The following is a 27,404-nucleotide window of genomic DNA, read 5'->3' on the forward strand; positions in this document are numbered from 1 at the left end:
CGCGGCCGTTGGGACCGTTAGGGCCGGGGGGGGGGGGGGGGGCGGGGGCACAGCGGGGGGCTCCTGCCCTGACTGGAAGCGCCGGGGCCGGGCGCGCGGCTACCCCTCAGCGCGACCCCCGCGGCCAGCGCCGTCCCGCTCGGTGCGGTAACTGACTGCCGTCACCTGCCCGGCTCGCAGGCCGGGCCGTGCCCCTGAGGTGCTTGTGGCTTGCCGCGTACCGTGCCGCACGACGCGTGCTGAAGGCTCGCTGCTCTCCTCCAGGCTCACGGCGCCGGCTTCTCGCAGCCCTCCCGGGCACTCATACAACGCCGCAGGCAGACAGGCAGGTCCGGGCTGCTGCGGGGAGCCCCCGCGGGCAGCCCCCTCCAGCCAGAGCCCCGGGGTAGCACAGAGGAGACACCGCTCGCTAGGCCCACCTAGGAGCCATCAAAATGTCGACAGCCCCTCTGAACCCCTAAGAAAGGCGAGATGCCAGGTGAGTCCTGCCAGTGTCACTGTGGCGTTGGGGAATCGTGTATGTGTGTTCTGCTACTGTCATCTCTCTTCCAAAATGGCTGTGTGACAGGGCTGCTAGAGATGGAGTCCTCATCCTTGACCAAAACTACTGAATAACTGCACTAAATAAATTTTGAGTAATGATTTATCTTTCCTTAATTAGGATAATGACACCAGCAGTTAAGTATGGGTTTTGTTGATATACCTTAATACATTCATGACACTTCCTAACACCTAGCAGTGCTATTTATTTACATAGCTTCTTGTTAGACATGTAGTTTGTACTTTACAGTATTTGGAACACGTTTGGGGAGCGCAGGAAGAAGCAATGTTTGTGTAAAGGATAACACATCAGTGTTACTACTCTTACGATGTTCTTGTTTTTACATTTTGCATTTCTAACTAAATAAAGTTATTCAGTTTTTACATCAGTTTCTGTCCTTCCGTAGACATCGTTTTTATCTGTCCACAGTCTTTGCAGCAATCCCAGAATGCACGTACCTTGAAGTACAGCATATTGCCAATAGCCTCATGGGATCTTCTGGTTAATTTTGTGTAATCTTGCTGAAGAGAAGTATGGCTTGTTATTAGCAAGGTGAGCGTGAGCTAGTCTATATTTGGAGGAAAATGTCTTATCTGTGAAGAGATTTGCATTTTCTGTGACGGAGCTCACTGTAGGCCTAGATGATTCTCCCAGGACTGCCTGAGCTTTTGTGCAAGGCTGCCTTGTAATAATAGCATGTAGACTGTAATTATGGATGCGCAGATTGATGTCACTGAGTCTATAAAGGTTCCTAGGGGATGATTGTCTGCATCAGCAATGTGAGCAGGGAATTCAGATTTTAACCCAGTGCTCCAGTTGCAAAAAATTGTCTGTTTTGCTGTTCATCCAAATTCATCTTTAACTTGTGCTCAGGATTTTAGTGAGCAATCTGTAAGAATCCTGTTGGACCAATTTTACACTTCTAAACCTTCATGCGAAATGGCTGAGAGAGTGTCTGAAAGTGAATTAATTCACAGGTTCAGGTACCTACACCAGCATCTCAGCCATTCCAAAAGTCTGAAAAGTCTGATCACACACTGTTGACCACCTAAGTGCCTTGCTGCTCATTAGTTGTCTTTAAAATTACTCCACCATTTCATCCACTCAAAGGCTGGCATTAATTAATAAAACTCAGAGGCATCTAATAGGTAACCTCCAATACCTAGGTAGAGGTTTCCAAGAAGAGAGAGCTGAGCTCTCTGTTGAAGTGCGTAACAGCAGAATGAGACTCAATTCTCCTGAACTGATAAAATAATAAACTGAAACGGGAGGTTTCAACAGGATGTGAAGGGGGGAAATACTATTATTAGGCTAAGCAGGCATAGGGACTAAAAACAAAATAACTTGTAGAATTGTTTTCAAGACCCAATTGGGCAAAGCCCAGAACAGCTTGGTCTGAGTTCAGTGTTAACTTTGCTTTGCGCAGGAGGTTGGGGTCAAGGTCAAGATCTCCCCAGGTCCCTTCCAGCCTGAATGATTCTGTTATTCTGAATTTACGTTATTCTGTTTAACAATAACAAACCAAACAAAAAGGTCTTGTCTACTGCCAGAGTACTCATGTGTGAACAAATACTATTTAATACTTTACAACTCACCCCAGCTGTTGAGAAGGGTAGCTTTGGTGAAATAGCAGTAGCTTCAATCACGTGAGGCATCAAGCCTAAAAACATTACTGAATATAAATAGAGGAGCTCATTTTGGTAACATCTAGGTTCCTTTCCTTCTGAATTCACTTTAAAAAGAAGGGTACTAAAAGAGTCCTTCTGTACAAACTCCCAATAGGTAAAGAATGTTCTTTTGCTAATCATTGGCATATCATATGAATATTCAATGCTGCACTGCATTATCAGGAGAGAAATATCTCAGTGAGACGTGGATCCACAACAGTGTTAATGTCTAAATGCTTTTTACTATATCCTTCACGTGTATGTACTGTGTACCTCAGGAGCAAATAGAGTTGCATAGAAGCCCATTTTGACAATATATGAACGTATACAAATGTGCTAATGGAAAAAAAAAATAACACCAAAGAGAAGAAGTTTACTGACACTTAAGGAATTAAAAAAAAAAAAAGGAAAAAGCGAAAGAAACATTCTGTTTGACTTTATGGGGGCCAAGACTTCATCCCATAGTAATAAAAAAGGCATGATATCAGAAGGGAAAAAAACTGGAAGCTGGCTGAATTGTGAAACTCTTCCACTTCCAGTACAAGGGTCAAATACAAAACTTTTCCTCTCATGCAAGTTATAAAACAAAACACATAGAGCTTTCTGTCCAGTTACCCTAATTTATCAGCTCATGCACCTGAAGTCAGGCAGGCTCAGGCAGAAGCGCAGAACGTCCAGCCTGTGTGGATGGCTTCAGGGGTTGGCATGAGCATGGCAAGACCCAGCAGCATGCTGTGTGGGGATTCTGGCACGTGGAAACATCAGGCAAACTGACAGTAGTCTCTCTTCCACCTGGACAGAAAATGCTGAAATGGAGAAAGGGAACACATTTAGGGAAACTTGGACTGTGATAGCTTGTGCTAGTGACAGTCTTCCAGCTTCAGTAGACTTGATTCCCTCACCTATTATGTCAGGGGTGTGTGGGAGGGATTAACTCATTTTTCTAAGATGCCCATTTCCATGTTACACAAATTTAAGTGTTAGTTCTGCAAACACTTCTTACACTTGTTTCACAATACTGCCGTGATAAATAGGACTATTTATCAAGGCTGGAGGGAGTTTCTGTCAGGCCCAAAAATCTATTTTTGTTGTTACACTAGTGTTACACCTCATCCTCCAGAATCATTTGTCCTCATCTCCCTTGTTCAGGGAAGTACAACTAAACGCATGTTTATACAAAGATGCACTTTTCATGCTTTTTTAGTCTAGCTGGATATACATTTGGTATTGCACTGGAAAGATGTGTTAACCGGGTCCCTTCTGGGTATGTAAGATTTAGAGCATCTCTCTGCCAGTCTCAGGGATTGCAGCTGCAACTGAAACAGTTTGATCACAAGTCATTGAAACTATTTAAGTGTAAACTGCTGGCCTACTGGTGAATGCTTCATCCATTATGGTGATGTAAACCAGGTCTCATAAGCCCACTTCTTTTTCATTTCTGCTTCTAATGAACAAAAACTAAGAATGTCTAAACTTCTGTATTAACCATTCATCCACATAATATAAAGTACAAATCAAAATCTAATTAATTGTCTGTTCATGTTTCAACTTTAATCTGAAATTAATAGAAAAATGTCAGGAAAAAAGCAGAAGATTGCTTTACGATTTACTCACTGAAAGAATATAAGATTTTTTCTCTGATCCATTGCATTAGCTTTCTTCTGTACAATGCGTGATGTATCTTGAAGTCAAGTAAAAGGCTTGAAAAAGATCGTGACTTTGTCTCATCACATAGCAACTCACTGGTTGATAAAGTACATTTTCCTAAACTTTCCAAGACAATTTGCTAGAGGACTGATCAACAAAAATGTCAAACATGTGCAAAGGGTAGTCTAGTGTCTCATCTATACTGGAACAAAAATTTTAACTTTCAAAATATGAACATTCTTGGAATGTTCATAAACTCAGTAGGACTAACAGTTGGTTTTTTTGTTTGTTTGTTTTTGAGTGCACACTTACCTTTTCAGCTTACAGTTAAAATAAAGCCATGTTCAAGCATTTCAGGAACAAAATCTCCAATGCCTTCAGATACTCTTGCCAACAACACGTGACTTATAAAATTAAAAGCTACAATTTATTCAGTAGTTTTATAAACTGTAAGATTTCATAACTCATACATATAAGTTAATAAATACAGAACATAAACATTTGAAATACGAAGAACAACATCTGATTATTTAGGAACCTAGGTTTCATTATTGCATTTATTTACCAAAGTCTGTCAAGAAATTCATTGGAGATATAAATGCATATATGCATAGAACCTCATTTGATCTGTATGCTGTCAAGGAATACAGGATTTCTTTCACCTTTTCCTCTAGGATAAGTAAAATGGAATTTTGTTTGCCATATTAAGGTTATCAAGGTAATAAATTTTAAACAGAGATAAATACATGTTTAACAAACCTTTGTGAGTTTCTCTACAAAATGGGTTATTTCCCTACTCAAAGAAGTGTTCTCTTGATCAATGAATGGTGAAATGGGGACACTCTGTGGGGAAGTGAAAGAAATGCAATTTCATGTTCTTTCTGGATTATCATCTTGATCCCTTTGAATTTTCCTGTTTATTATGATTTGATAAAAAGAAAGGCAAGCGTTTAATTCCTGAACTTACACAGCACTCTCAAGAGCCCTTCTGGTTTTCTGCAAAGGCCACGCTGATCTTTGCACTAATTGGATATGAACCCATTCTTGGAGCCAGACTCTGTCAATAACTTTGCTGGGAGTTATGAAGCTTGTGTGCTGTATAAACATGAGAAAGCCTTATCCCAGGCTGTCCTATCCATCAGTGCATTTTAAGTAATTAAATTTAGGCAATGACTCCTCTGGGATTTCCACTGTAGAATTGCTGAAGTGAAATTTTTGCCATAAAGCTATAAGAGGAGTAATGCTAACTCCAGAGCTAGCAGAGCATCTTGCAGAAAAAGCTTTCCAGTCTTAGCTTAGCTGTGTAGGTATTCACTCATCTCAGCCCTGGGCCTCAGTGTTAGTTGGGAGCTGGCTGCAGCAAGAGCCTTGGGCAGACACAGTGCCTCCTGGCCCTTGTCTGTCTGTCTGCTTGCACTGGAGGGAATCTTCACGCCTATGCTGTCTCTTCTCTCTTATACAGTGCTACCAACTTTGTTATACAAAGCCATATTCATTTGATAAGATGCATCTCTTACAAAAGGTTCCACACAGAAACACATTTGTTTTGCTGTTCTGCTTTTCATGGCTTTGGAGAGTGCAGTTCACAGGACACCCTCTCACTGGTGCTGTCTCTGGGATGGATCCAGCTCATTAAACCTTGCTGATTGAAACCCTACGGACAACAACAGCCACCTCAGACAAATTGTATCACTTGCCTTTCCCTCCATCCAGATCATTATTGAGTTTTTCAATTACAATTATGGTTCTTAGAAATTAAGAGCACGAGGATAGTTGGAAGACAGCCGAGAGGACCCCTGCATGACAGCATGTGCTATGCCATTCGCATTGGCAACTACAATTTAGTCTTAAATTTTAAGAAAAATATTTACTGGAATACAGTAGCAAAAACTCTGAAATCAATTTTGAACAAGCAACAAGGTCTGAGTAGTAGCAGATCTGCTGTGAAGAAGCAGAAACCAGCCAGTGTCTGAATTTGCAGGTCTGTAGGCTATGAAAGGAAAATGCAGCTAAAGCAAGAAAAATCAAAGTGAAAGAGAACATATGACAAACATACCATTGTTAGAAAATGCAGTTAAAAAAAAAAATCTCAGATTTTTGCTACCCTTTAGGAGGAGAATATGAACCAAACTTAGTTACCGCTTTTGGTTATTGTGCACCAAAGTAAGGATGAACACAAGAAAAGATAACTAAATATGCCTAAGAACGATGTGACCTAGTTACATAGATGCTGTACTCACCCGTTACATCTGAAAGCAGCTTTCCTAATCCCCAGGCTAAAATTCACAGGAAATCCAGGATTTTGAGAAAAGAACGTGGAACTAATTATTTAAAATATATGCACTATCTGTCTGCAAACACCAGACTGGATTAAATTGCTTGACATGTATTATGCCTAGTGAGTGCGATTTGAAATCTGAAATTTACAGACAGCCATTTTAGGGAGCTATACATCAGTTCCTGTAGGAATTCTGTCATTTGGTTATCTGCAACTGCAGGGCTGGGCTTTACGTTTTGACCTAGCTGCGCTATGGCAGAGAAACATCATGGCAAACCCTTAAAACCTTGTTGAATGCTAAACCAAGTTCTGGAGTGCTCACATTAGAAGGCTGTTTCTAGTCAACTGCAAATGGCAACCTCATCACCTGAGCCAAGATTTCTAAATCACAGGACATGATGCAACCACCACACTCTGCTGGGCTCCAGTGTGTTTGTACCATTTGCAGCCAGCACTGAAAAGCTAATCACAGTGGCAGGCTATGCTCATGTGAACCTCTGAGCCTCCACAATGCCAGAAGTGGACTCCTGGACATTGGCTGTACTGCAGTGTCTTTCAATGTGCACACCCTCCTCACCGATTTTATCATATATAGATCACAAAGCTTGAGATGCAGTATTAAAACAAAACAAAACAAAACAAACACGTTGCTTTCCTCTTTAATGTAGCTATTTTTCTGTTAAGTGTTGTACAAATCAGTATCAGCATTCTTTCCTCTTACAAACAAAAGGTTGTCTTGCTTTACATTGTGCAGATAAATTTTAATTGAGATAATTCTAACCTCAGGCTTAGAGTTAACTTACCCCTTGAAGCTGGAAATCTTGATCTCAAGAGATTCATTCTGCCTTGACTTTGTAGGCCTTGTGTTTTATCTGGTAGAGACTGAGAAAGCTGTTACTGACAATAGATCCTATCCAGGATCTATTTGAAAGCATGGTGGTTGCTAACATGAATGATATATTTTTTAATAGAAATTATTTTTATTTTACACTCTGTTCTGTAACCTGTCTGACTTGCAACTTAAATTGCATAACCTAATATAAGGAAGTCTGTGTGGAAGCAGTCCAGTGGGATTATTTTAAGCTAATATGACTGTAAACTGCAAAAGTAAGGAGCCAGCATATATTAAGCTCTGCTACTCATCCCTTGACAATAGCTTTCAGCAAACCAGAGGGGTTAATTTCCTAGACCAGCATACCAAAATCCAAATTGTTAAAGGCTGTAGTGAACTGCAGTGCGAGCAACACTTTTTCTGCTTTCATATGGTGCAACGACCTCACAGCCTAGCCAGAAATCTGCTGCTTTACTCATGAAAATCCTTTTCTCTACGTATATTGCTATGCAGATAAAAGGAAATTCACACCCCTTCTATTAGCAAGACCTCTGTAAAGTTCCCACTCTCTTATGTCTTGTTTTCCAGCTAAAGGAGAATCCAGTGTTTTGGGCACTGATTTCACACTTCCCACAGTGCAGTGTAATAGGAAACACATCCTCAGTCACCCACAAAAATTCATTTTCATCCTTCAGAATTGTAAATGTAACATCCCCTGCACCCACCTGGAACTGGCATCAGCTTCCAGTGATGCTCAAGCCATCTATCCAGAGAAACCCTGAGGATCCTGGACAACCTCATAGCACTGCTGAAAAACCATCTCAGCTGGTTCCTGTTCGCCAGACAGGGATTCACACCACACCTCACTGAAATGCTCTATTGGCAGCTTGATTCAGGGTGTTCCAGGAGCAAGTGTCCAAAACTACGGTTGCTGCCAGGACACTGAGCACACAAGTCTGCCAGAGAGCAACTGGCACCCAAATTTTTGCCAGCCCCCTCGGACTTCTATTGCCAGCCAGAAGCAGTCCTACAGACTAGGGACAACTGTGCACGGTATCTTTTAGCGAGGCACAGCTAGGTTCTTAATTATTTGCATTTTCTGGATGTCTTAGTAGTGCATTCCTATGTAAATAGGTTTTAAATTATGGGGTTTAAATGAAGCATTACCCTTCACTTTCAGGAAGAAACAGTACGGTAGCTTTCTGTCAGATCTGTGCTTTGATTTACCTGGGGCTCTGGCATGCAGGCATGTGCAGAGAGGAGGATTCAAAGCCCATCCTCTTCATTCTGTGGGGTGGAAAAGGCGGAGTCAGGTTCAAGTACGTTAACTACAGAACGGGGAGACATTGCAACATGGACAGCTACAGCATTATCACCTGCAGCTTCTCTCTTACTGAGAGAGGACACTCTCTACTGTCCAGCACCAGTCCTGACACCATGATCACGGGTGAAGGAAAAATACAGCCATAATGCAGCCAAATACAGGCACAGAGCCTGCTTCTTAACAGAGACATCGCTTTTACCTGCTGACTGAAAGGAGCAGGACAGGGAGAAGAGTTCATCTGTAAAGAACTGTTCACTGTTGCAGTGCAAAGTACCTCAATCCTGATGTGTTGCCACAGCTGCAGATAACATCCATTCCCTCCCTACTCTCTGCTTTCCAACTTAGTGGGGGCTGAGCAACCTGGAAAGTATGGCAGAAAGTTGGGTTTTGTATTCCAAAGCTCTGTCCTTTTATCCAAAAAACAGCTAAGCAAAGCCAATAAATTGACATCTCTGATAAGCTAAACAAAGGAACAGCAATGTTGTAATTTCAATTCAGTGTAAGTGACCCATCATGCTCACCTGACTGAGGCTCAAGACGTTCTGGTTGGTGGCAGACAGCAGGCAGGTGACATTGCATCAAGTCACAGACCAGTGTTTCGCTTTGAAGATCTCCTTTGCAAACTCCTTGAAACAGAGGGCTTTATTTATTTTTTTATTGGTAATGAAAAATGAAGGTTCTGGGGCATAAAATGTACCCGTACTAACCAGCAGTAACTTAATAAGGCTCTGCAGATGGTTTCTGTTTTCACTTAGAGAAAGAATTCTGTCTCTGATGGACTATGTTGGTAGAGCTTTCATACCACTGGACAGTCCAGAACCGACTGCTCCCCAGCTGTTAAAAATTCTGTCTTGTGTTTTTAAATGTAATATATTTACATTTACATTATGTTTACATTAGTAATTGACATCTATTCATTTTAACAAATACTCTATTGAACTTCTATTATCTTTTCAGCAGGGGCCTAATTACCTCTGAAGAACAATATTTCAGTGTTCCTACATTCAAACATAAGGAATAATGAATTTTGCATTAGAGTTTGCTTTATAAATAGACACTACAGCTGGTGCTCTAATACTCCCAAGGATAAATGTCATATAAGCTACCCAACTAGGCAGAACTGTTCTATCAGCAGATTCTGCAGGTAAGAACAGCTGTGATTCATAAAGAAGCAGTGTGAGGCTTTTCAGATTTCCTTTCTCACGAGAGAAGTCAAAAGGAAAGACAGACAGACACCATGGCTTTACTGTAGAATCCAGAGTGCCCAACTCATCAGCACAAGATGCTGCCAGAGCAGAAAGGCTCAGCCCCTGGCAGCAGGCAGCTGTTAGCAGCTGCCCCACTGGGAAGCAGTCATCACTGGTGACTTGCTACTCTGTGGTAAACATCTGCTCACTGGCACTTCTAAGAGGCATCAGTTTCCTAGGGACATTTTCTTGGGTGCTGTCACCACCTCCCACAGCCCTCTCTGCTGGAATCTTCAGGTGGACACAAATCCCATTTGCAGCGACACTGGGGTGGTACAGTGTTTGCATGATACAGGAAAAATCAGTGTTAAAAAGACCAGAACTCTGAGGCCCTCTTAATTCTGTGGCTGCTGTCTCTTAGGGCACACAGCATGCCTTCTGTCTTAGGGCTGCCTATGTCTTGTGTCTGGAGGACACACAGAAACAGCTTGTGTTTATGGGGTGTGTGCATACAGTAGTAATTAGTGTGGTTTCATTTCCAGTAGTGGAAGATTTGTATGGGCACTACTCTAATTCCAACGCTGTACCTAATTCACTGAACTACCTGGCCAATTTTTCAGCTGCTTTCTAGTGACAATCAGTAATCAACCTGCTAGCAATAGAAAACTTCTAATCCCCATCAAACCTAATTTCCTTGCTAACTTAACTTGACTCTTGTCTATAATATTATCATCTGTAAAAATAGTAATTTGTCTTTTGACCAACCACAATTGCATTTTCAATATTCCTGTTATTTGTTGAAATACTGGATTCATCAGTCAGTAGGTGTAGAAGTGATGAGAAAAACTCAGTAGTTCAGCTTCGTCAATAGCTTTCCAAACTTCTATGAGAATGACTGTGCTTAGAACTGCATCTTCTACATCTACTGCAAGTGAACTACAACAGAGATCTCGCATAGCTGCTTGACAGTAGTGGAGTAGAGATGGAGATTTTAGGTAGGAAATTATTCCAGGTACACAAATGGCATATGAGCACAGGCTTGGGAAATTTTTATGAAGTTCAGTGATAAGGAACGTGCCGGTTACTCTCTAACTCATTCTATGACTTTAAGCACCAAAATTGCCACATATCCTCAGCCTCAAATAAAACTCTATCTGTATCTTCCTTGTTTTGAGCCACTAGTCAGAGACAATGAAAACAAAATATTTTTCAAGCAGCATTTTACTAAGGAAATTTTTTATTTCAACTGTGCAATCAATCAGTATTTAGACAGCAGTTTCATAAACATTTGGCATTTAAACTTCTATTAATTTTTGGCATGACCTTGGGGTAGCATATAAACAACCCTGGAGAGGAAAAAAGAACCAACACACTAGGTAACATGTACTAGGATGCTAGAAAAAGAAAAACAAATCCACATTATTAAACAAAGTATTTTTTAAAAGACATTAAAAAATTACATTCAAATCAGGGCAAACATTAGCTTCCCTCATGCAATGGAGTCCACAGAGCTGATCCCCTGAGACAAGTATAAAATTAATACAATTCAGCTCCGTCCTCCATTAGCCAGTTAGCCATTGCTGCCCTTAGAAGAAAATGGCACACGGAGTGAAAGGATCCAGAACACCACACTGAGATACATACCTGGCTCCTACACTGGCAATTCATTCACAACTTGGAAAAAAGCTAAATAATAACAAAAAAGCCAAACAATCAAAAAGCAACATTTTGTTTAAGTAAGTTTTTCATATACAGTCAGTCTTCACTGAAAACACACCAGGCAGATGCAATGTAGGTATATGTAACCGTGGACAGCTGAAAACCTCCGCAAGGAGCTCAGCTTGCAATGGCACTCCAGAGGGACCAACATGGCAGAACTTTAACCATGTGTTTATATCCCTTTTGAGTCACTTAGGACCAGCCTCAGTGTAAATCTAGAGAAATTCCAAGGAAACAAACTTACTCTGCATTTTTATCAGCAGAATTGAGAGTGAACTTTGAGCCAAATTGAATGTGTTCTTTTCAGATTGGCTTCTATTAACAGCAAACAACTTGGTTTTGGACTCATTTTGAAGAAAAGGTTTGGGTTTTTTTTGTGTTTTTATTTTATATTTTTTGTAAACACAGCTTCCAAAAGATGCAGTTACAAAAATAATTTATTATTAACTTGTTAGAAAGGTGCTCAATATTCCTGCAGACAAATTCATCTGCTTTAGAAATTACTTGATATTAGCAAAGCTGCATTTCCAGCAACTAAGAAGCATGTAACAATTGTTCAAACTAAGAAGTACCTCTTTAATAATTATTAGGTGTAATTCTGCTTTCAATTTTAACAGAATGACTCCAGTAAAGTGATTTCTCTGGAATATCACCAAAGTTACACCTGTGCAGCTGTCTTTTCACTAGGTGTGAATGAGCTTTTGGGCTAAACATGGAGTGCCCTACAGAACTGAACATTTCCCATGTTAGGGGATGGACTTTTCCCTGCCTGCACTTCCTTCTATAACAGATAAAATGAGTGAGAACTCCTGGTCTTACAGCTTACACGTCAGAGTAACATGTTACTAAGACCCGGTGGTCTATGGTAACTATTCTTGTGTATGCTCAGGTTGCAGCAAACTTTAAGTCATTCAAGTTGACTTAGATCACAGTGAAAAAGAGTTAAATTGACTTAAAATACTCAGTATTCACTACAGGCGAAGACTACATGCATGGAGAGTTACAGTGAACCTCTGGTATATGGCAACTTTTTGTCCTACCAAAAAAAACAAATTGCCAATGGGAGTTTTAACCAACTAAGAATCCTGTCCTTTAAAAGTAATAATACTGTGAAGATCTAAAAAAAATAAATAAAATAAAATGCAGCAGCTCATTTTGTCTGTCAAGACCATGCAAACTGAAATTAAAATTAATTCTCCCATTGACTTAAAAAGAAACAGGGTAAGGACTCTGGTGTGGATAAAGCAAACAAGATTCAGCTCATAGTCTAAAGCAGGGTAATAAAACCAAAGAGGGAATGAACTATTAAATATAATTAAAAACAGGTAGAGAAATGTCTTAAAACTCCTTTCTGTTAAAATCCAATAAATTACACCAAAAATGAACAGCTAATATAGGAAAATACTGATATATGGATTTTTCAAGTCTCTCTTAAAAAAGCAGAGCTATAAAAGAAATCTACTGACAGGCACAGTTCTGCACAGCATACACGTTCCCAATTTTCTGAGATAGAAAGTATTCTCATCTTCCAGGAGTTATTTGTAAAACATGAAGAAAGTACACAAGCATAACTGTGGGCAGATTGAGCACTTGGGTTTGGATCCAGGGCTCACAGAGCAGGCACTGCTCTTCCAACAGAAGGGCAATCACAGTCCTCGCTTGGAAACAGCCTGGTAAACCAGGGTCAAGATTTTGTCTGCAAATTTGTGATGCTCTTCAAGTCACATCAACCTATAACATTTTTGTTTTGTTTTTAAAGTACAAAGGTTGCATATACATTTCATTACACCAGCCATGGCTCTTTACTTCTTAATACACTTAAACAAAATCAATTCACGTAGTGTAACACTAAATTCCACATTTACGTTCATCTTCCAGAACATACTTAATTCATAATTAAAAAATTGATAGTGTTTTCTCCAGGACCCAGTTTTACAGACAAAACCAAGAATAAATACTGGAAAACCTGTAACCTGTTCTGTCTCCCAGCTTTTTCTAGGCAAATGGAATAAATAAAGTTCATTTACGAGAAATTGATTTCCTTATATCGTAAGAAGTATGAACTTTTAAGAAAGTTGATGTCTCTAATACCGCATCTATAATTTGAAGCTTTGGCTTCAAGGATATGAAGCACTTAAACGTTGAGCCTGATTTTGCACTGTTAAAATCACAAAGAATTCTGCTATTCAGTTCGGTAGAGAAGGCATCGATTTTTACAGATTTTTTCTAGAGATTCCTCTGCCTACATTGATGGAGTTTTTAATCATCAAACAACTATTCCCTCACAAAAATATGGTGATATATTAATAATAAAACATGAATTTCTGAGGAGATTGCAGTGTTTGTTCTGCAGCAAACGTGTAAATAGAACTAGAATTAACTATGTGACACAATAAAGGGAAGCATATGAATGTAGGCTGGGTTCTGGAGAAACATATTATATTTGGTTAACATAAAAATAAAGGAAAAGACAGAATAATTAATGTCTAACTAAGCTTGCCTATATGCTGAGGTAACCTTAAATATCTTTGGTTTTCTTTATTTGCTGATAAAAAGTACCTTAATTTAAAAAAAACATTAAATGATTAATAGAATTCTGGATACACTGTTCTCTAGTAAATTGAATATTTTGATCTCTTTGGCTATTGAAGTTAGAACTTCTATACTAGACTGACAAATTTTGTATTAAGCCTTTTTCTCCCAAATTCACCATGGGTTAAACTACAGAGTGGGTCTTTTGATGAAAAAGTTTAGGATTTAAAGTATTTACTTGTAAAGAAGGTCATAAAATGACATCAGATTATCAGTACTCACAGCAAACAAGTCTTTGGAGAAGCAAATAGTTACCACCTGCATATCAGCTCTTTCTGAATGAAACTAAGAAGAGAGGCTACTTTGAAAGATGAAGTGTGAAACTTCATGCTACTGTTACACATTCTTAATCTAGGTTCAGTTAATTCACGCTTTAACTAACTAGAAACAGTACTCTGCTGTACACTAAACATTCTGCCTGATGAGATCAAAAATCTTTGGTGAAAATGTTTTCTTTTTCTTCAGCAAGTAGAAAAAAATGTTCAAAAATATTTTTAATACTGTACTGTTGATCCAGCTACATGCTGAAGAAAAAAAATTACACTTGGAATTCTTTGGAGATATCTGCTGATATAATTATAACTTTATTTAAAGGCTCTTGTAACAAGGTAGTTAAAATTGTAGAAGCATACAACTCATCTATGCAATCAACTACTACAATCAATAGAAGCCCTATTGATTTTGTTAGTGACTACTTACACAATAAAATGTATTCAGCTGTTCAGACCTGTACCTTTTAACTAGTTCAATTATTTTTGGAAAATATACAGCTTCCTTCTCTTCTACAGATTAGTCTTTGGTACAAGATTATTTTAAAAGCCTTTAAATCAACACTGTGATGAAAAAGTGAAGACGTACTGTCTGGTCCTGAACTAGCAAACGGTTACAAGCTAAAGAACTACCATAGCTACAGGCCGATTCATCAAAATGAAACAGACAGAAGGGTAGGGCTTGTCGATGACTTCTGACCACCTTTTGATACCTACGGAACAATACAAAAGCCAGCCTGGCCTACCTTAAATTCAGTGGGAGTTCCGACAGACTTAACTAGAGCCAGGAGTTTCTATGGTTGCTTTCTCACGTTACATTTTAAACATTTTTTAAAGTAAAAAAAAATGCCTTTTTTTTTTTTTTTTTTAAGTAAAATGGGGAAAACAGAGCAGAGGACTGGATATATAGGCAAGTTTAGAACATTGGATGAATCCAACCTCTCCTCTCTCTCTCCCTCACCCCCTACCCCATTAAGAAATAAAACATGATACCCTGTCATTTTGCTCCACGTTTTCGTGAGGCAGCTCAAAAGTAACAAACTGTTCCCTGAGTACAGGAAAAACAAACAAACAAACAAAAAAACCCACACTAGAATAACTCTTAAAGGAGGTAGTATAAAACAGGAATTGTATTGGTTCAAGGCAGTAGCAGTACTCACCTCCTTCAACAGACTCTTCAACTAAAGCTCTGACTTTCTATTTCTCATGGTAGCTTAATGAGAGTTTTAGATTGGCTTGTGGGTAAAGTCACTCCCTGAGCTAAAATTCCTGGCTAACAGCATTCTAGGCAAAGGCAAGGAGCAGGGCTGCATCCCAAGAACAGCTCTGAGACATACCGTGAAGCTAGCAGTGCTTATCAGCACTCTAAGCTGGGTAAAAAATTAACTCATGATACAGTTTCTTTTATAACATCTAAGAAGCATTTAAGGCATCCTTCTGTACTCCAAAGCAATTTTATGAATACTAAAAAGGCATAAGGCAAATCAGTAATTTCATTATACATAATGCAAGGCACCATTGCTAAGAAGTACTGCAACACCAGAATACTCAGCATTATCATCTATTCCACGTCTCTCAGGCAGAATCAAACTGTTTGGAAATACTGAATGCTTCCTCATTTTGCCATGCTTTTCAGCACCAACTGTCAATAAATGGGCAGTATTTGTCACTGTAGGGAGCCCAACATGCCCCAGAGCCCTAAGGATATAGCATTCATCCGGTCAGTGGTTGCTGGCACAAGTTTCTGGGGGAAAGGCACTGTCCTAGGCTTACTGGGGCTATGAGAATCAAGAGGTACAAAAGATTTCATGTGGCTGTACATGTGGAAGCACCAACTCCAGTTTTCGCAGTTTTCAACATCCTTTAGATCAACCACATTAAATCATTATATTTTATGCTCTAAGATTTCCTTCTTTTCAAAGACAGAGCTTCAGCTAAACAATCTTGTTCATCTACCTATACAACTCCCTGATCACTGAGTGCGCGCACACACACTCACACACACACACTCATTCTACACTCAACTGAAAAAAATAAAAAAAATAAAAAATAAAACAACACTACTAGGAAGTATCGTCAGTTCCATAGCTGAGACCAACTAGAACACAAACGAGGTAAAGCAGTTGTCATTCAGAGTTCACCTCTCGGCAAACTGAGGTAGATAGTCAGCAAAGGGCCTAAAGCCTTCCCTTTGCTCCAGTGACATATTCTTAACTTTAGTCAGAAATCTTCACTGTCCTTTCACATTTGTTGACCACTGAACATTCAAAATGAGTGAGTTAAAATAAACAAATATAAAACATTCAACAGAAACTCGGGATCACCTGCTGGGTTAGTCAGGCTTTCCACAATAAAACTTTGGCTTCCTGTTCATTGTCCTTCGAACAGACATACACTGCAAGAATGTCTGGTGTGGTCCTAGGGATGTCAGTTTTGCACTGCAGAGTGTATCTGAAGAGGTGAGGTAGCAGTCTGGTCAGTAGTGAACGGCAGAGGAGATTCTTTGCAGTTGCTGATGGCAGGGCTCATCATGTTCGTGATGTCATTGCTTACAAAATGATTGGTAGCAGGAGGGGTGGCACTTGCCACAGAGGAGAGGTGTATCTCATCATTGGACTCATGAGAAAATCTTCCAGAGTCACCAGTCTCGTGACTTCCTTCACTGTTGGCCGAATGCTCTGTATCGGCAGCAATACTGAATGGCACCTGGAAATTAGACTGCTGGCCAGGAGAGCTGGGAGAGTCATCCTCACTGATCAGCACAGTGGTACTTGGCTGATACAGACACACTGCCTGGACAAATCTTCTCTGAGGCTATATAAAAAGCAGAGAGGAAAAGGTTGTTCAGCCTCTGAAAAGCTGAGCCATAATTTGAATTTTTACTGCATTTCCAATCTCCTATTCCGCCAGAGTGCTTACAACAGCATTGGCTTAGAATAACAGCCTGGGCTTTCCTACAGCAGGTTAAGAAGAATCAATCTCAAGCCTTGCGCATCCTTTTCTCTTCCATACTAGACGAAGCAACCCCTTCTTGCCAAGCATGGCTAATCAAGAATGATTTCACTAAAGAGACCTTAATGGTATTTTAACAAAATACTTGGTAGAGCTGTCCCCATCCCTTCATGCATATTCTTTAAACATTACTCCTTGGGTAGTAGCAAGTATTTTGCCCATAGAGGCATCAAAAATAAACAGCTGCTCAAGCTTTCCTATTCCTTAAACATACCAAGAGCACAATATAAGTTAGTATTCAATAAACATTAGTCAGATGCCCCACAGACGTGAATTTGTACTACAGTGTTCAGGATGCGGTTTAACATTTCAGTTTTGGATTGAATCCAAATAGAAATTACAGGCAGAGCAACAATTTCAGAAGCATGACAGTCCTAGCTCAGATTCTAAGTTTCTTCAATACTTTGGAGAAATCATTTCATTTCCCTCTTTTGGTTTCTCTTCAGCAAACATAAGGTATTAGCTGTCAGGGTAGCACGGGATTCTTAGATGTTTATATTTGATTTGTATTTATATGCGCACACGGTCTCTGCAGATGCACTGTAGATGGTATGCACAGACAGTATACAGAAATCTGTTTGCTCACAGATAAAGGGCACAGGCAAGAAAGTTATCAGTTAATTGTAAAGAGTTAAAATATTTGACAACTTGGGACAGAGAATTAAAATTCCATATGACTATGCTACAAGGTAGAATACCATCAACCCTAACAAAACTGAAATTATTCCATTAAAACTTAAGCTACTAATTACATTTTCCCATACATAGAAAACTAAATATCTTCCTTTGCAAACGCAGGGTATTACAGCAGAGACTGTGCATCTCTGCCCATTAGGCCAATTACCTCCTCAGCCTTCACCTTCTTAGTATCCTGGAAGAACAGCCACCTCTTCTTGCAGTTAGCTTTTGTGACAGGCCCATAGCTGTTAATAATTAGATCAGACCCCCCCTACAATAGAAAGAGGGGGAGAAAGAGATTTTAACACACTAGATTTCCAAGATACTTAAAAATATTTTTTTCTATTCCAACCATTGGCTCCATACTGAGAAGGAAGACAAATGAGGTTTCGCGCTCAGTTAATTTTTTATGGTCAGGTATTCATCTACTGCTTGAGACCAGTCAAGACCATTTCCACAAAATCTGGCAAGCCCACAGGCCAGACCTAACAGGTGCAATACCACAACACAGAGCAAACAGTTTCAATCACTGCTCCTGTTCTACCCTTTGGAATGTGACATAGTGCCTGTGCCTGCACTGAGGTCCATTTCCATATTTTTCCAGCTCTTCCATATGTCCTGAAGGAATATCAATGCAAGTTTGCAGTATGTACAGAACATGCCTTAAATCAGGATGTCTATCTGAAAATATGTCCGATGTGTTTTTGTCATACTAAAAGATTCTACGCATCTACTGACACATCCTGCCATCTAGATTAATTTATAATTTGATTAAATACGAGTTTATAAAATGTAAGTGTCTTACCAGTGAAGATAAAGAAAGATTTTCTTTAATACTTGCTTTAGTGCCACACTTGACTAGACTGTGCATCGCACTGACTAAACTAGGTGCTTGACAAGGACTCTCTTGCCTATCTCCTGCTCTTAGAAAAGAATTGCCAAAATTGGCAATCTACAAAGTAGAGTGCATTAAATCAAATCTCTAGCTGAACTTTAAAATGAGTCTTGAAAATTTGTTCCTGGATTGCCACACTTGTGTTTGTCCACTAAACAAAACTGCTGTGAATTTGCAGTGTACATATTTTAATTTTGATAGGGACTCAGATGTTATAACAACGAATTCTAAAGAAAGATTTCTGTTTTGGGAGTGAGTAAAGCTCACAGTACCTTAGCATCGATGAAGCTGTTTCCCACTATCATTGGCAACAAGGATTCTGCATTCTCTGCGATTCCTTCAATACTCTTCTCCGCCTCATTAGCGCTGGCTAATGAGATGCTGGTATGTGACAGCTGGTCAGTACTTTGCTGCACAGGTTTAGGGGCAGATGTTTTTCTACACAATGTTAAGCAGAAATAAAATTGACCCACAGGAAGAAAATACATTGAATCAAGTATAAACTTCAAGGCTATTATTAATCAAGTAATATTGGTATATTCTTAGCATCTATATTTTATTACATAATTCTCATGAAATGTATGTTATTGCTTGTCATAAAAATAACATCTGCTTCCAGTTAATCATGCACAGTAGGCTACAAGCGTATGTGCAGGCAGCAATTCTCATGATTACTAATATTACTTGAAGGAAGTAACTGCTAATGATATTAGGACCTTTCTACCATGCTACACAGAGACTGTCTCCCAATCCATATTTTCTCCCGCATGTGTGCTAAAAAGCCTGTTACTAAAATATACTTTCAGACAGCTTTAAAAATGTATTTATTTTTAGTAACTTATATTTGTTCAGATCCCAAAGTTATGGGCAGAGTCACTAGGGCCAGGTTTGGCCTCTTAGCAGCCGATGACAAGGAAGACAGAGGGTGGCTTGCACTAGTGCAAAGAAACTGTATCATAGAACTGCTTCATGTCAGAGTTCCTCTTTTCCAGCAACATCAAAGGTTTAAAGCCTTGCAAACCAGGTCTGGGCAGACTGCAGGGCTAAGCAGGAGGAACAGATGATGTAAAGCAGCATGTTTATCTGACTCAAAAGGCTTTTTTGTTTGGAAACATGCCTCATGCTTAGTTGTCAAAGCTCTGCTGACCCCCTCTGTAGGTTCTTTCCTCTTTTCATTGTAGAAGGGGTTCAGATAGAGTAGGAAGAGCCAACAAAACTAGGAACTTTGCTTCCATTTCTGGCTGAAACAGGTGAAGAGACAAAGCACTTAAAAGAACTTAGCACTCTCAAAGAACACATGTCCCAAGTGACTTGTCCTCATACAGAAACAGAGTGGTGAGAAAGATCTCACTCTTGGTGAACAAAAACATACCTGGCTTTACTGCGATAAATTAAGATCAGGACGCAGATAAGGATGCAGGTCAAGGCTATGCAAACCCCAACAACAATGCCAGTCATTGATTTCTGGTCCAGATGGTAATAGTCAGAATAAGCTATAGCAAAAAAGAACAATAAAAGGCTCAGAAAATAAGAAGAGTTACCCGAATGGGGTTACAGTCACAATCACACATACAAATGCTTCCTTTTAATGAGATTTCCAGACCTTCTACGTCATATATTTTGACACTTTTGAAAATAAAACTTCTAGCCCAAATAGAGGACCGTATGCAGCCATAGCGTGGGAGGGGAAAAAGGGACAGCCCCACACTACAGCCTTTTCAGTGACACACAACACAGAGCAGAGGAGCCTGCTCCAACCCACTCCTTACAGGGTGCTGCTAAATAACAAAGGGAAAAGGCTTGGAGAATTCCAGCCACTGTCACCTAGGAGGGTTTTTAGTCATTGACATCAAATGTCTGTTAACCTAATCCTGAGAGCACAACTTCAGTTATTTGGTCTGAAATACAGCTGGAGTCCAGGAGCAGAGAAAACCTGAACAAGATAAATCCGTGCATGAATCACAATTAAGCATGCAGCAGCAAGGAAAGGTTAAAAGGTTCATACACCTGAATAACTACTATATCTGGTCTCCCCAAACAACTTTAAAATCTGTGAGAAGTCACCAAGACAAATCCCTTTCTGTGACAGAATTTGTTCTTCCATTCTTAGATGGAGAAACCACTGAAGTCACCTTGGTTTCCCCAAGGTAAAGCATATTTTTTCCTAAAGAGCTGCACGTGGGGCTGAATTCTTTGGTGAAAACATATGGTGATATATCACTGACTAATAGGTTGATTTGGGTTGCTGGAATTCTAGGAGCCAGCAAATTTCAACAGATTTATTCAAGATGCCATCTCATCTCTGCTGGGCTGTCTGGTTCTAACTGACTCAGTGCTACTGGTATCTCAAGCCAAATAAAGGACTTATAGGAAATGCCTTAGCAGAGGGGCTGCCAAGATAGTACGATTCAAAATAGTTATGTATTCCCAGTTGAAAAGCAAACTTCCAACTTCTGAGCAAAAGAATTAAACCAGTTCTGAGTTGCACTAAGACAGAAATTCCAAAATGGTTCCACTAAAAAAAAAAAAAAAAAGCTATACTGTTAGGACTGCCTCATATGAAACAGAATGGTTTATCCAGAAAGCAGTTACCAGTTAAAACAAACAGGGATCTTTTTTTTCTGGTACTTGTGACAGCACTAATCAAAACATTGTTACTGACTTGTGGAATCTCTTGAATCCAAGCGTTTAGGCCTCTGATTAGACTCTGTCTCCTTTGGCAGTACAGCAAGTTCCACCACATTTGAGAAGGGTCCTTCTCCCACTTCATTGGAGGCTGCTATTTTCACCAAGTAGACATTCCCTGCTACGAGGTTTTCCAGCAAAGCCATAGTCATTGCTCCTAGGAAAAGATGAATATACAGTTGCAGTTAGACAAAGTCTCTGAAAACAGACTGAGATTTAGACACTAGGACGTATGCTTTCTTTCCAGTGTCACCTCCCAGTCTGGTCCGAGGACTGTGATCACTTTTATATGGCCCAGCCTGCATGTACAGGGTATAGAACACTTCTGTCTTTTCACTCCATACTGCTTGAACACAGCACAGTGTGAAGTGTCAATACCGTTCAAAAACAAGAGTCAAGTATTGGCTACAATACAGAGCACACTAATCCTCAGTCTAGCACTAGCTTCATTTCAGTGCCTGACAGTGTTAACGCTGTGATTCTATCCATGAGCAATGCTCCAATTGTTACCCAGACTTTCAGCCGCAGAAAGCAGAACATGAGACATCTCTAGTATTTAGGTGCCTCCTAGACGCTCTGTGGGAACGGCACCGTATCATGAATGCGAATTAAAAATGTCACAACAACATAATTCAGGTTTGGCTTATCACATTTCAGGTCTATTTGGTAAAACGAACAGGACAGATTTGAAAAGTACATTATACCATGCTTTTAAAATAAAATTAAACCTTATTTAGAGATGTGGAGGCTTCCTTGATTACTGTTCATCTAAGCTGTGCTACTAAAATATTACATAAAGCATCTCTCACATGTTAAGGATTCTTTTCCTAAAATCCTTGAAGGCAGGAGAAATACATTAAGAACATAAATAGGATTCACTTGCATCATCCTTAGACAGGCAAAACTCGTATCAAAATCAATGAGTTTTGCCTGTATGGGAACTGCAGACTGCTGCTTAAAATTCAAATTGCTTTCTAAAATGCCTCTGTTTCTTCCTACCATAGAAATATATTGGTTTCCTTTCCCAAAATAATGGCAGTTACAGGACCAAATCTATCCCCTGCTCTCTGTCACAAATTCCATTCACTTTCTCAGACTTAAGTCTAAATTTCAGCCTTTCAAATCAGTTTCAGAAGTCAGAATTTATAGCATCATGGGAGCGTATAAAATATAAGGTTGTTTTGTTGACAGAAAAGATTATACATCTGGCAAAAGAGAAGCTACTTCAAAAGCTATTTCAACTCTTCCATAAAAAACACCCATTAGCTGAAAGCATTTGAAGTAAAACGCGAGGTATCTGTAACCAAAGGAGCTGTAATATTTAGCACCAGCAAGGGCGGAAGGTCATGTTTCAATATTAGAGGCTCTTTCCCACCAGCCCCTTGCAAATCTGTTGCAAAGCTAAAGCAAGTAAGCACTTTGTACTGATTTACTGCACCGCAAGTGTGTAAGGGCTGGAGCTTCTGATCCACTTGAAGGGAGCTAGGGAAGAGGGGGGAGGTGGCTGGAAGCTAGCTCACACCACAAACCAGCAACAAACTGCAGTTACATCCTACATCTGCCATGGCTAACGCAAACTCAATCAAATTAAAGCGTTGGGTTTTTGTTTTTTAACTTGGTGGATTGGCAGATGTTTTCATGCATAAACTAAAGCCAATGTTAGGAATTTATAGATTTATTTCATAAATCTTCTGCAGAAGAAGTTTAGTGTCAAGACAAAACAATACTCTGTTGTACAGGGTTAGCCGATCTTGTCAGAATAAATGCATTAAAAAAAAAGTCAAACCCTGCTCCTACCTGAAATTACCTACGAAAGGACTGGCAAGGGACTGGCACAGTATTTGCCCCATCTTCCTTCTACATACTCGTTTTCTTTCACGTTTTCTCATATGTACTTTAAAGTAGGAGTATTACAGATTGTCCTGAATTCCATGCCACACCTCAAACCCAAATATATCTATCCAACTACTAAATCCATGACTAATATTGATGGACACAGTAACATGGAGATTTATAGCTTTCCATTTGCTCATTCCATCCAACACTTTCGGTACAGGAACACGTGCCTGTGTTTATTGTTACTGCCATCCCCTCATTTCAACTAGCTATGGTAAAATTTTTTTTCTGAGATGCTGTTCAGTTGCACAGTCATGGCTGAGCTGAAGGATATACCTGGAAGAGCAACTCAGCTGCTTTGCTGCACATAACAAATATAGTATATTATCACTAAAATTACATTTATTCTTCAAATATAAGCTCTCTGCAAATTTAAAATTAAATCTGCTGCATTTTAGTAAATTAAAATTAATATTAGATTGGTCCTTTAATATGAAAACTTTTCTGTTTCCTTGAACAGTTTGTAACAACTTTATATTACTGTTTCTTTGAAACTTTTAGTAGGGGGAGAAAAAAAAAGGACTCAGTCCCCTATAGTTACAGCTCACGGATATTTCAAAGACTAGATATTTTTCATAAATTTTGCTTAAGATTAAGAGTCATTTCACTGCTGTTCTTCTGCAGTGTTCTTCAGCTGACAATTTCTGTCAGAGGTCAGCCTTAAAAAAAATACTGTTCTGCTTCAGCAAAGACAAAGTGAGACTGCCACCTTTCAAAGTGGCTATCAGTCCTTTATCCTCTCTGCAGGAGCAGCACAAGGGACAACCACCAATTTTTAACTAAGACAGTTCTGTCTCACTGAGACTGGAAAAAAAGAATTGTCCTCTTTGAGTGCACTTCTAAAGCCATTATGTATTGTGTATTTTCCTATACAGAAGATTTAAGGCATCACTCTCTGCTGGCAAATAAGCTTTCAGCCATGAAACAAAAACAGAACAACAAAATGTAAGTCTTCCTAGGCAATCTTCTTAATTAAGCTGCTCAGCACATGACTTTACTCTGTAACACTGAGGTTCTTTCTTTAGTATAATACATTATTGGAACATTATCTATTCTGAACTGCCTCTGTATTTTGAATACCAACCTAAGAATAAATGTATTTTGCTTTTTTTTTCCTGGCTATAATATAAATCTATTCTTAATGCAGCTCTTCAAATCATAGTATTATTCCGGAAAGCACCTATGAAAATGTAGACTATGTCTACATGTAACCACAAAGATACGACTGCAGTTCGCATTACCATACCTGACTGTTAGATTAGCTAGCTGGGATTCAGCCGTCAAAGAGAGCCAGAGAGTTAAAATCAATTTGCACAGCTATTTACTGGGAGTAGGGTAAAGTTCTTTAAGTCAAACTGAGCTAACTGGACTTGCAGTGATCAAAAGAAACATAGAAACACACAGCCACGTTTGTAAATTTATTTCTGAAGAGCAAGGCATCTCAGAGACTTCAGATTTGAAAGAGCACATTCACAAAATAAAACCATCACAATCATTGTTATCCAGAACTATGATGGATGTAATTGCATTTATGAAACATTTTGGTTCACATGCACACTCTGAGCTCCAAAGCAACACAGACAACCCCTCTCCCCTCATCTTCTGAGGTATTAATTGGTTTTTAATATGTTTTCATCAGCTGGGAGTAATTCTAAACTAATTATAACTTTCACGTCAACATTTATATGAATTTCTTTCTTACTGTAGTCCAAGGGAGCTGAAAATAATGAAGCATCTTATAAGTAACATCACTGTTTGTCCAGTTCATACATTTATGATTTTAGTTTACCTTCTCTGTGCAACACTTGCCATTCCCCAGCGATCCAAGACTTCCTGGATGCATAGAGGATAGTATATTGTGTAACAACTGTTTCAGGACCATCAGGTGGCTTCCAGGAAACCAAAGCAGTATCATCCTCTATCAAAGTCACCTTCACTCCCACTGGAGGGCCAGATGGTGCTGTGAGAACAGTAACACAATACTATTAGGCTAACCTAATTTACATATAATTAAACTGCTCAAAAACAAACTGCTGTCTAGAACCAATGGCTATTGCTACATCCCAGATAACATAAACAAAAACATTATTCACTGCTCTTCAACAGAAATTCTCGTGTTGACTCTGATCTGGTTAATAGCTCAGATTTTGTAAAAGCAAGTTCTGTATTTTTTCCTTCAAAGCCAAAATAAATAAATAAATAAATAAATAAATAAATAAATAAATAAATAAAAATTCCCTGTGAAGAGGTACATCCCAAACATCAAATATTGCTGTGCTAAGAATGTGAAACTGAAGTTTGATTTTTCACTGACCAAGCTGACATAGAAACAAACCAGCAGTTAGTGTAGTAGAAAGGAAAGTACATATGTAATTGTCTTACAGTTTCTAAAACTCTTGGATTTTAAAATATGTTTTCATAATACCTATGAATTAACTGTGCCTCTCCTATAAACAATTTTTTTTATTTAAGTTATTTCAGTGGTTGCTAATATCACATTTTATTTAAAAATGGTTGATGGTTTTATGTAGATTTTGAAAAAAGAATTTCACAGTTCCAAAAAACGCATTTTCTTTAGAGCATTTTTCTATCTTCCACTGAGAAGAGCATTATCTGTATATCAGAGGAAAGTCTTTCTCTCTCCTGCAGACAGCTCCAAATTAATAAGCAATTTCTTAGGTTATTTGGCTTACAGAACATTTTTTTCAGAACCTTGTGGTCTTCTCCTAGTGCCCTTACCTTCTGGAAGGGTAGTATGATAGACAACTGGACTCCAGGGACTAGAGAGCTGGTCCACATGCAAACGAACTGCAAATTCATACATGGTTTTTGGTTCAAGACCTTGAACTAACATGTGAGTCTCTGACCTGTACAGATGAAGAAGAAAGAAATATAACAGCAGGTGTTGACTTGAAGATCCAGAACTCAAATGATATCTCTTAGCCATGGTGAGTGGATTGCTGCTGTCAGTTCAACACAGGACAAACCAGTTCAAGTCCAGACACGTGAGCCGTCTGCACTGTCTACCTAAAAAGGTAATTCTACTAACCCTGGAGCTCTCTGGACCACACTATGTTTGCTATCTAACTGTAGCTCAGTTGATTTGAGCTCAGGTTTTTACAGAGCTTAGTTGGACAGCTGATGCACAAGCAAGTCCAAGAACGTCATGACCCAGACTGCCAGCAGGTATCCCAAACTCATCTCTTCCCACGTTCATCCATACGACAACTTTAAACTGGAGCTCTTTAAACTCCAGCTTTAAACTGGAGTAACACAAACTACAACTGCTGCTGAAAAGGCACTTACTGTTGGCTCCATCAGTTATTCCTGGTTCTGTTCTCAGTTCACAATATATAGGCTATGCATGCAACTCCCCCTTACATTTATGGCCTCTATCACCCCCACGTTTAGGGGAACTCCGTGGAATAAAAATCTTCCCTACTTAAGTCTCATTTCGTGTTTTCATTTTCCGTAGTGCAAAGTCAGTCACCAATATTTGCAATACTTTCATCCTATCACAAAAAGCAGTATTCACTGCTATGCTCCATATTATACGCCAGGAATTGTACATGGTGATTGTACTGGGTTTACTTGTTAACTCCTACAGCAGGCGATGTGTTCTTTGAAGAGAAAACCATCAATGTCAGAGATGGAAGCTATCTTTTAACGCAGCATTTCTGTTCTTTAGAAGACTTGAGTAAGCCCGTACATTGAGAGAGCTACACACATATGGATTCCGTCAACAGCACCATGGCCCCCACTGTACACAGTCACAACGGAGCAAAGTCTTCTGCTCTCATATGACCAGGACACAGAGTTGAACGCTGAGCTCAGGCAGGACTTCTTCCCTGTCCTACTGTTCTGTGACTCATGTGTTTCTTCTCTGAATAGCAAGCTATAGGTCCTACTTAGCTTTCTCCTGGCAGGATGCCACACACTTGGGAACGTGACATTCCCACAAGGACACACTCAACCCCTCAAAACTCAATAATTTTTGCCTCCAGTGTTAAAATCAGACACTGTACCAAGTCCCATTTTTGACCAGAGAAGCTAACTATAAAATATGTACTCTTTTGCTTGGTTGAAGAAGAGTTTAACATGAAATTCAGCTTAGCTAATAAACCTGTTAAAAATTCAAGAGCTTGTCCAGAGATCCAACATCAGGATGTCAGGAAGAGAACT

The 27,404-nt window shown here is 39.4% G+C and overlaps 1 protein-coding gene and 1 long non-coding RNA gene across 8 annotated transcripts in view; one reads left to right on the forward strand and one right to left on the reverse strand.

The window, feature by feature from the left end:
* Positions 1-22: 22 nt before the first annotated feature.
* Positions 23-26,704, forward strand: LOC121076026. Of its 4 annotated transcripts, none has more exons than XR_005823302.1 (4): positions 23-478; positions 971-1,093; positions 26,098-26,257; positions 26,346-26,703. It is a non-coding gene; the product is annotated as an uncharacterized LOC121076026 (long non-coding RNA). The 4 variants fall into 4 exon arrangements; XR_005823304.1 differs by lacking the exon at positions 971-1,093 and having other exon boundaries at positions 24-147; positions 265-478; positions 26,346-26,704; XR_005823303.1 differs by having other exon boundaries at positions 24-478; positions 980-1,093; positions 26,346-26,702.
* Positions 9,921-27,404, reverse strand: part of PRTG (protogenin) — an 85,178-nt gene continuing 67,694 nt past the window's right edge. For 3 of the 4 annotated variants that reach the window (XM_040569929.1, XM_040569927.1, XM_040569930.1), the window contains 7 exons: positions 25,962-26,089; positions 25,012-25,182; positions 21,304-21,483; positions 20,014-20,134; positions 18,914-19,079; positions 17,913-18,017; positions 9,921-16,870 (listed from right to left, as the gene is read on the reverse strand). In XM_040569929.1, coding sequence (XP_040425863.1) covers positions 16,484-16,870; positions 17,913-18,017; positions 18,914-19,079; positions 20,014-20,134; positions 21,304-21,483; positions 25,012-25,182; positions 25,962-26,089 — 1,258 coding nt within the window. In that variant the 3' untranslated portion in view covers positions 9,921-16,483. The remainder of the gene's footprint in view (positions 16,871-17,912; positions 18,018-18,913; positions 19,080-20,013; positions 20,135-21,303; positions 21,484-25,011; positions 25,183-25,961; positions 26,090-27,404) is intronic. The other variant, XM_040569928.1, reaches the window with a different exon arrangement.

Source organism: Cygnus olor, chromosome 11 (assembly GCF_009769625.2).
Source record: "Cygnus olor isolate bCygOlo1 chromosome 11, bCygOlo1.pri.v2, whole genome shotgun sequence".
Lineage (NCBI taxonomy): Eukaryota > Metazoa > Chordata > Aves > Anseriformes > Anatidae > Cygnus > Cygnus olor.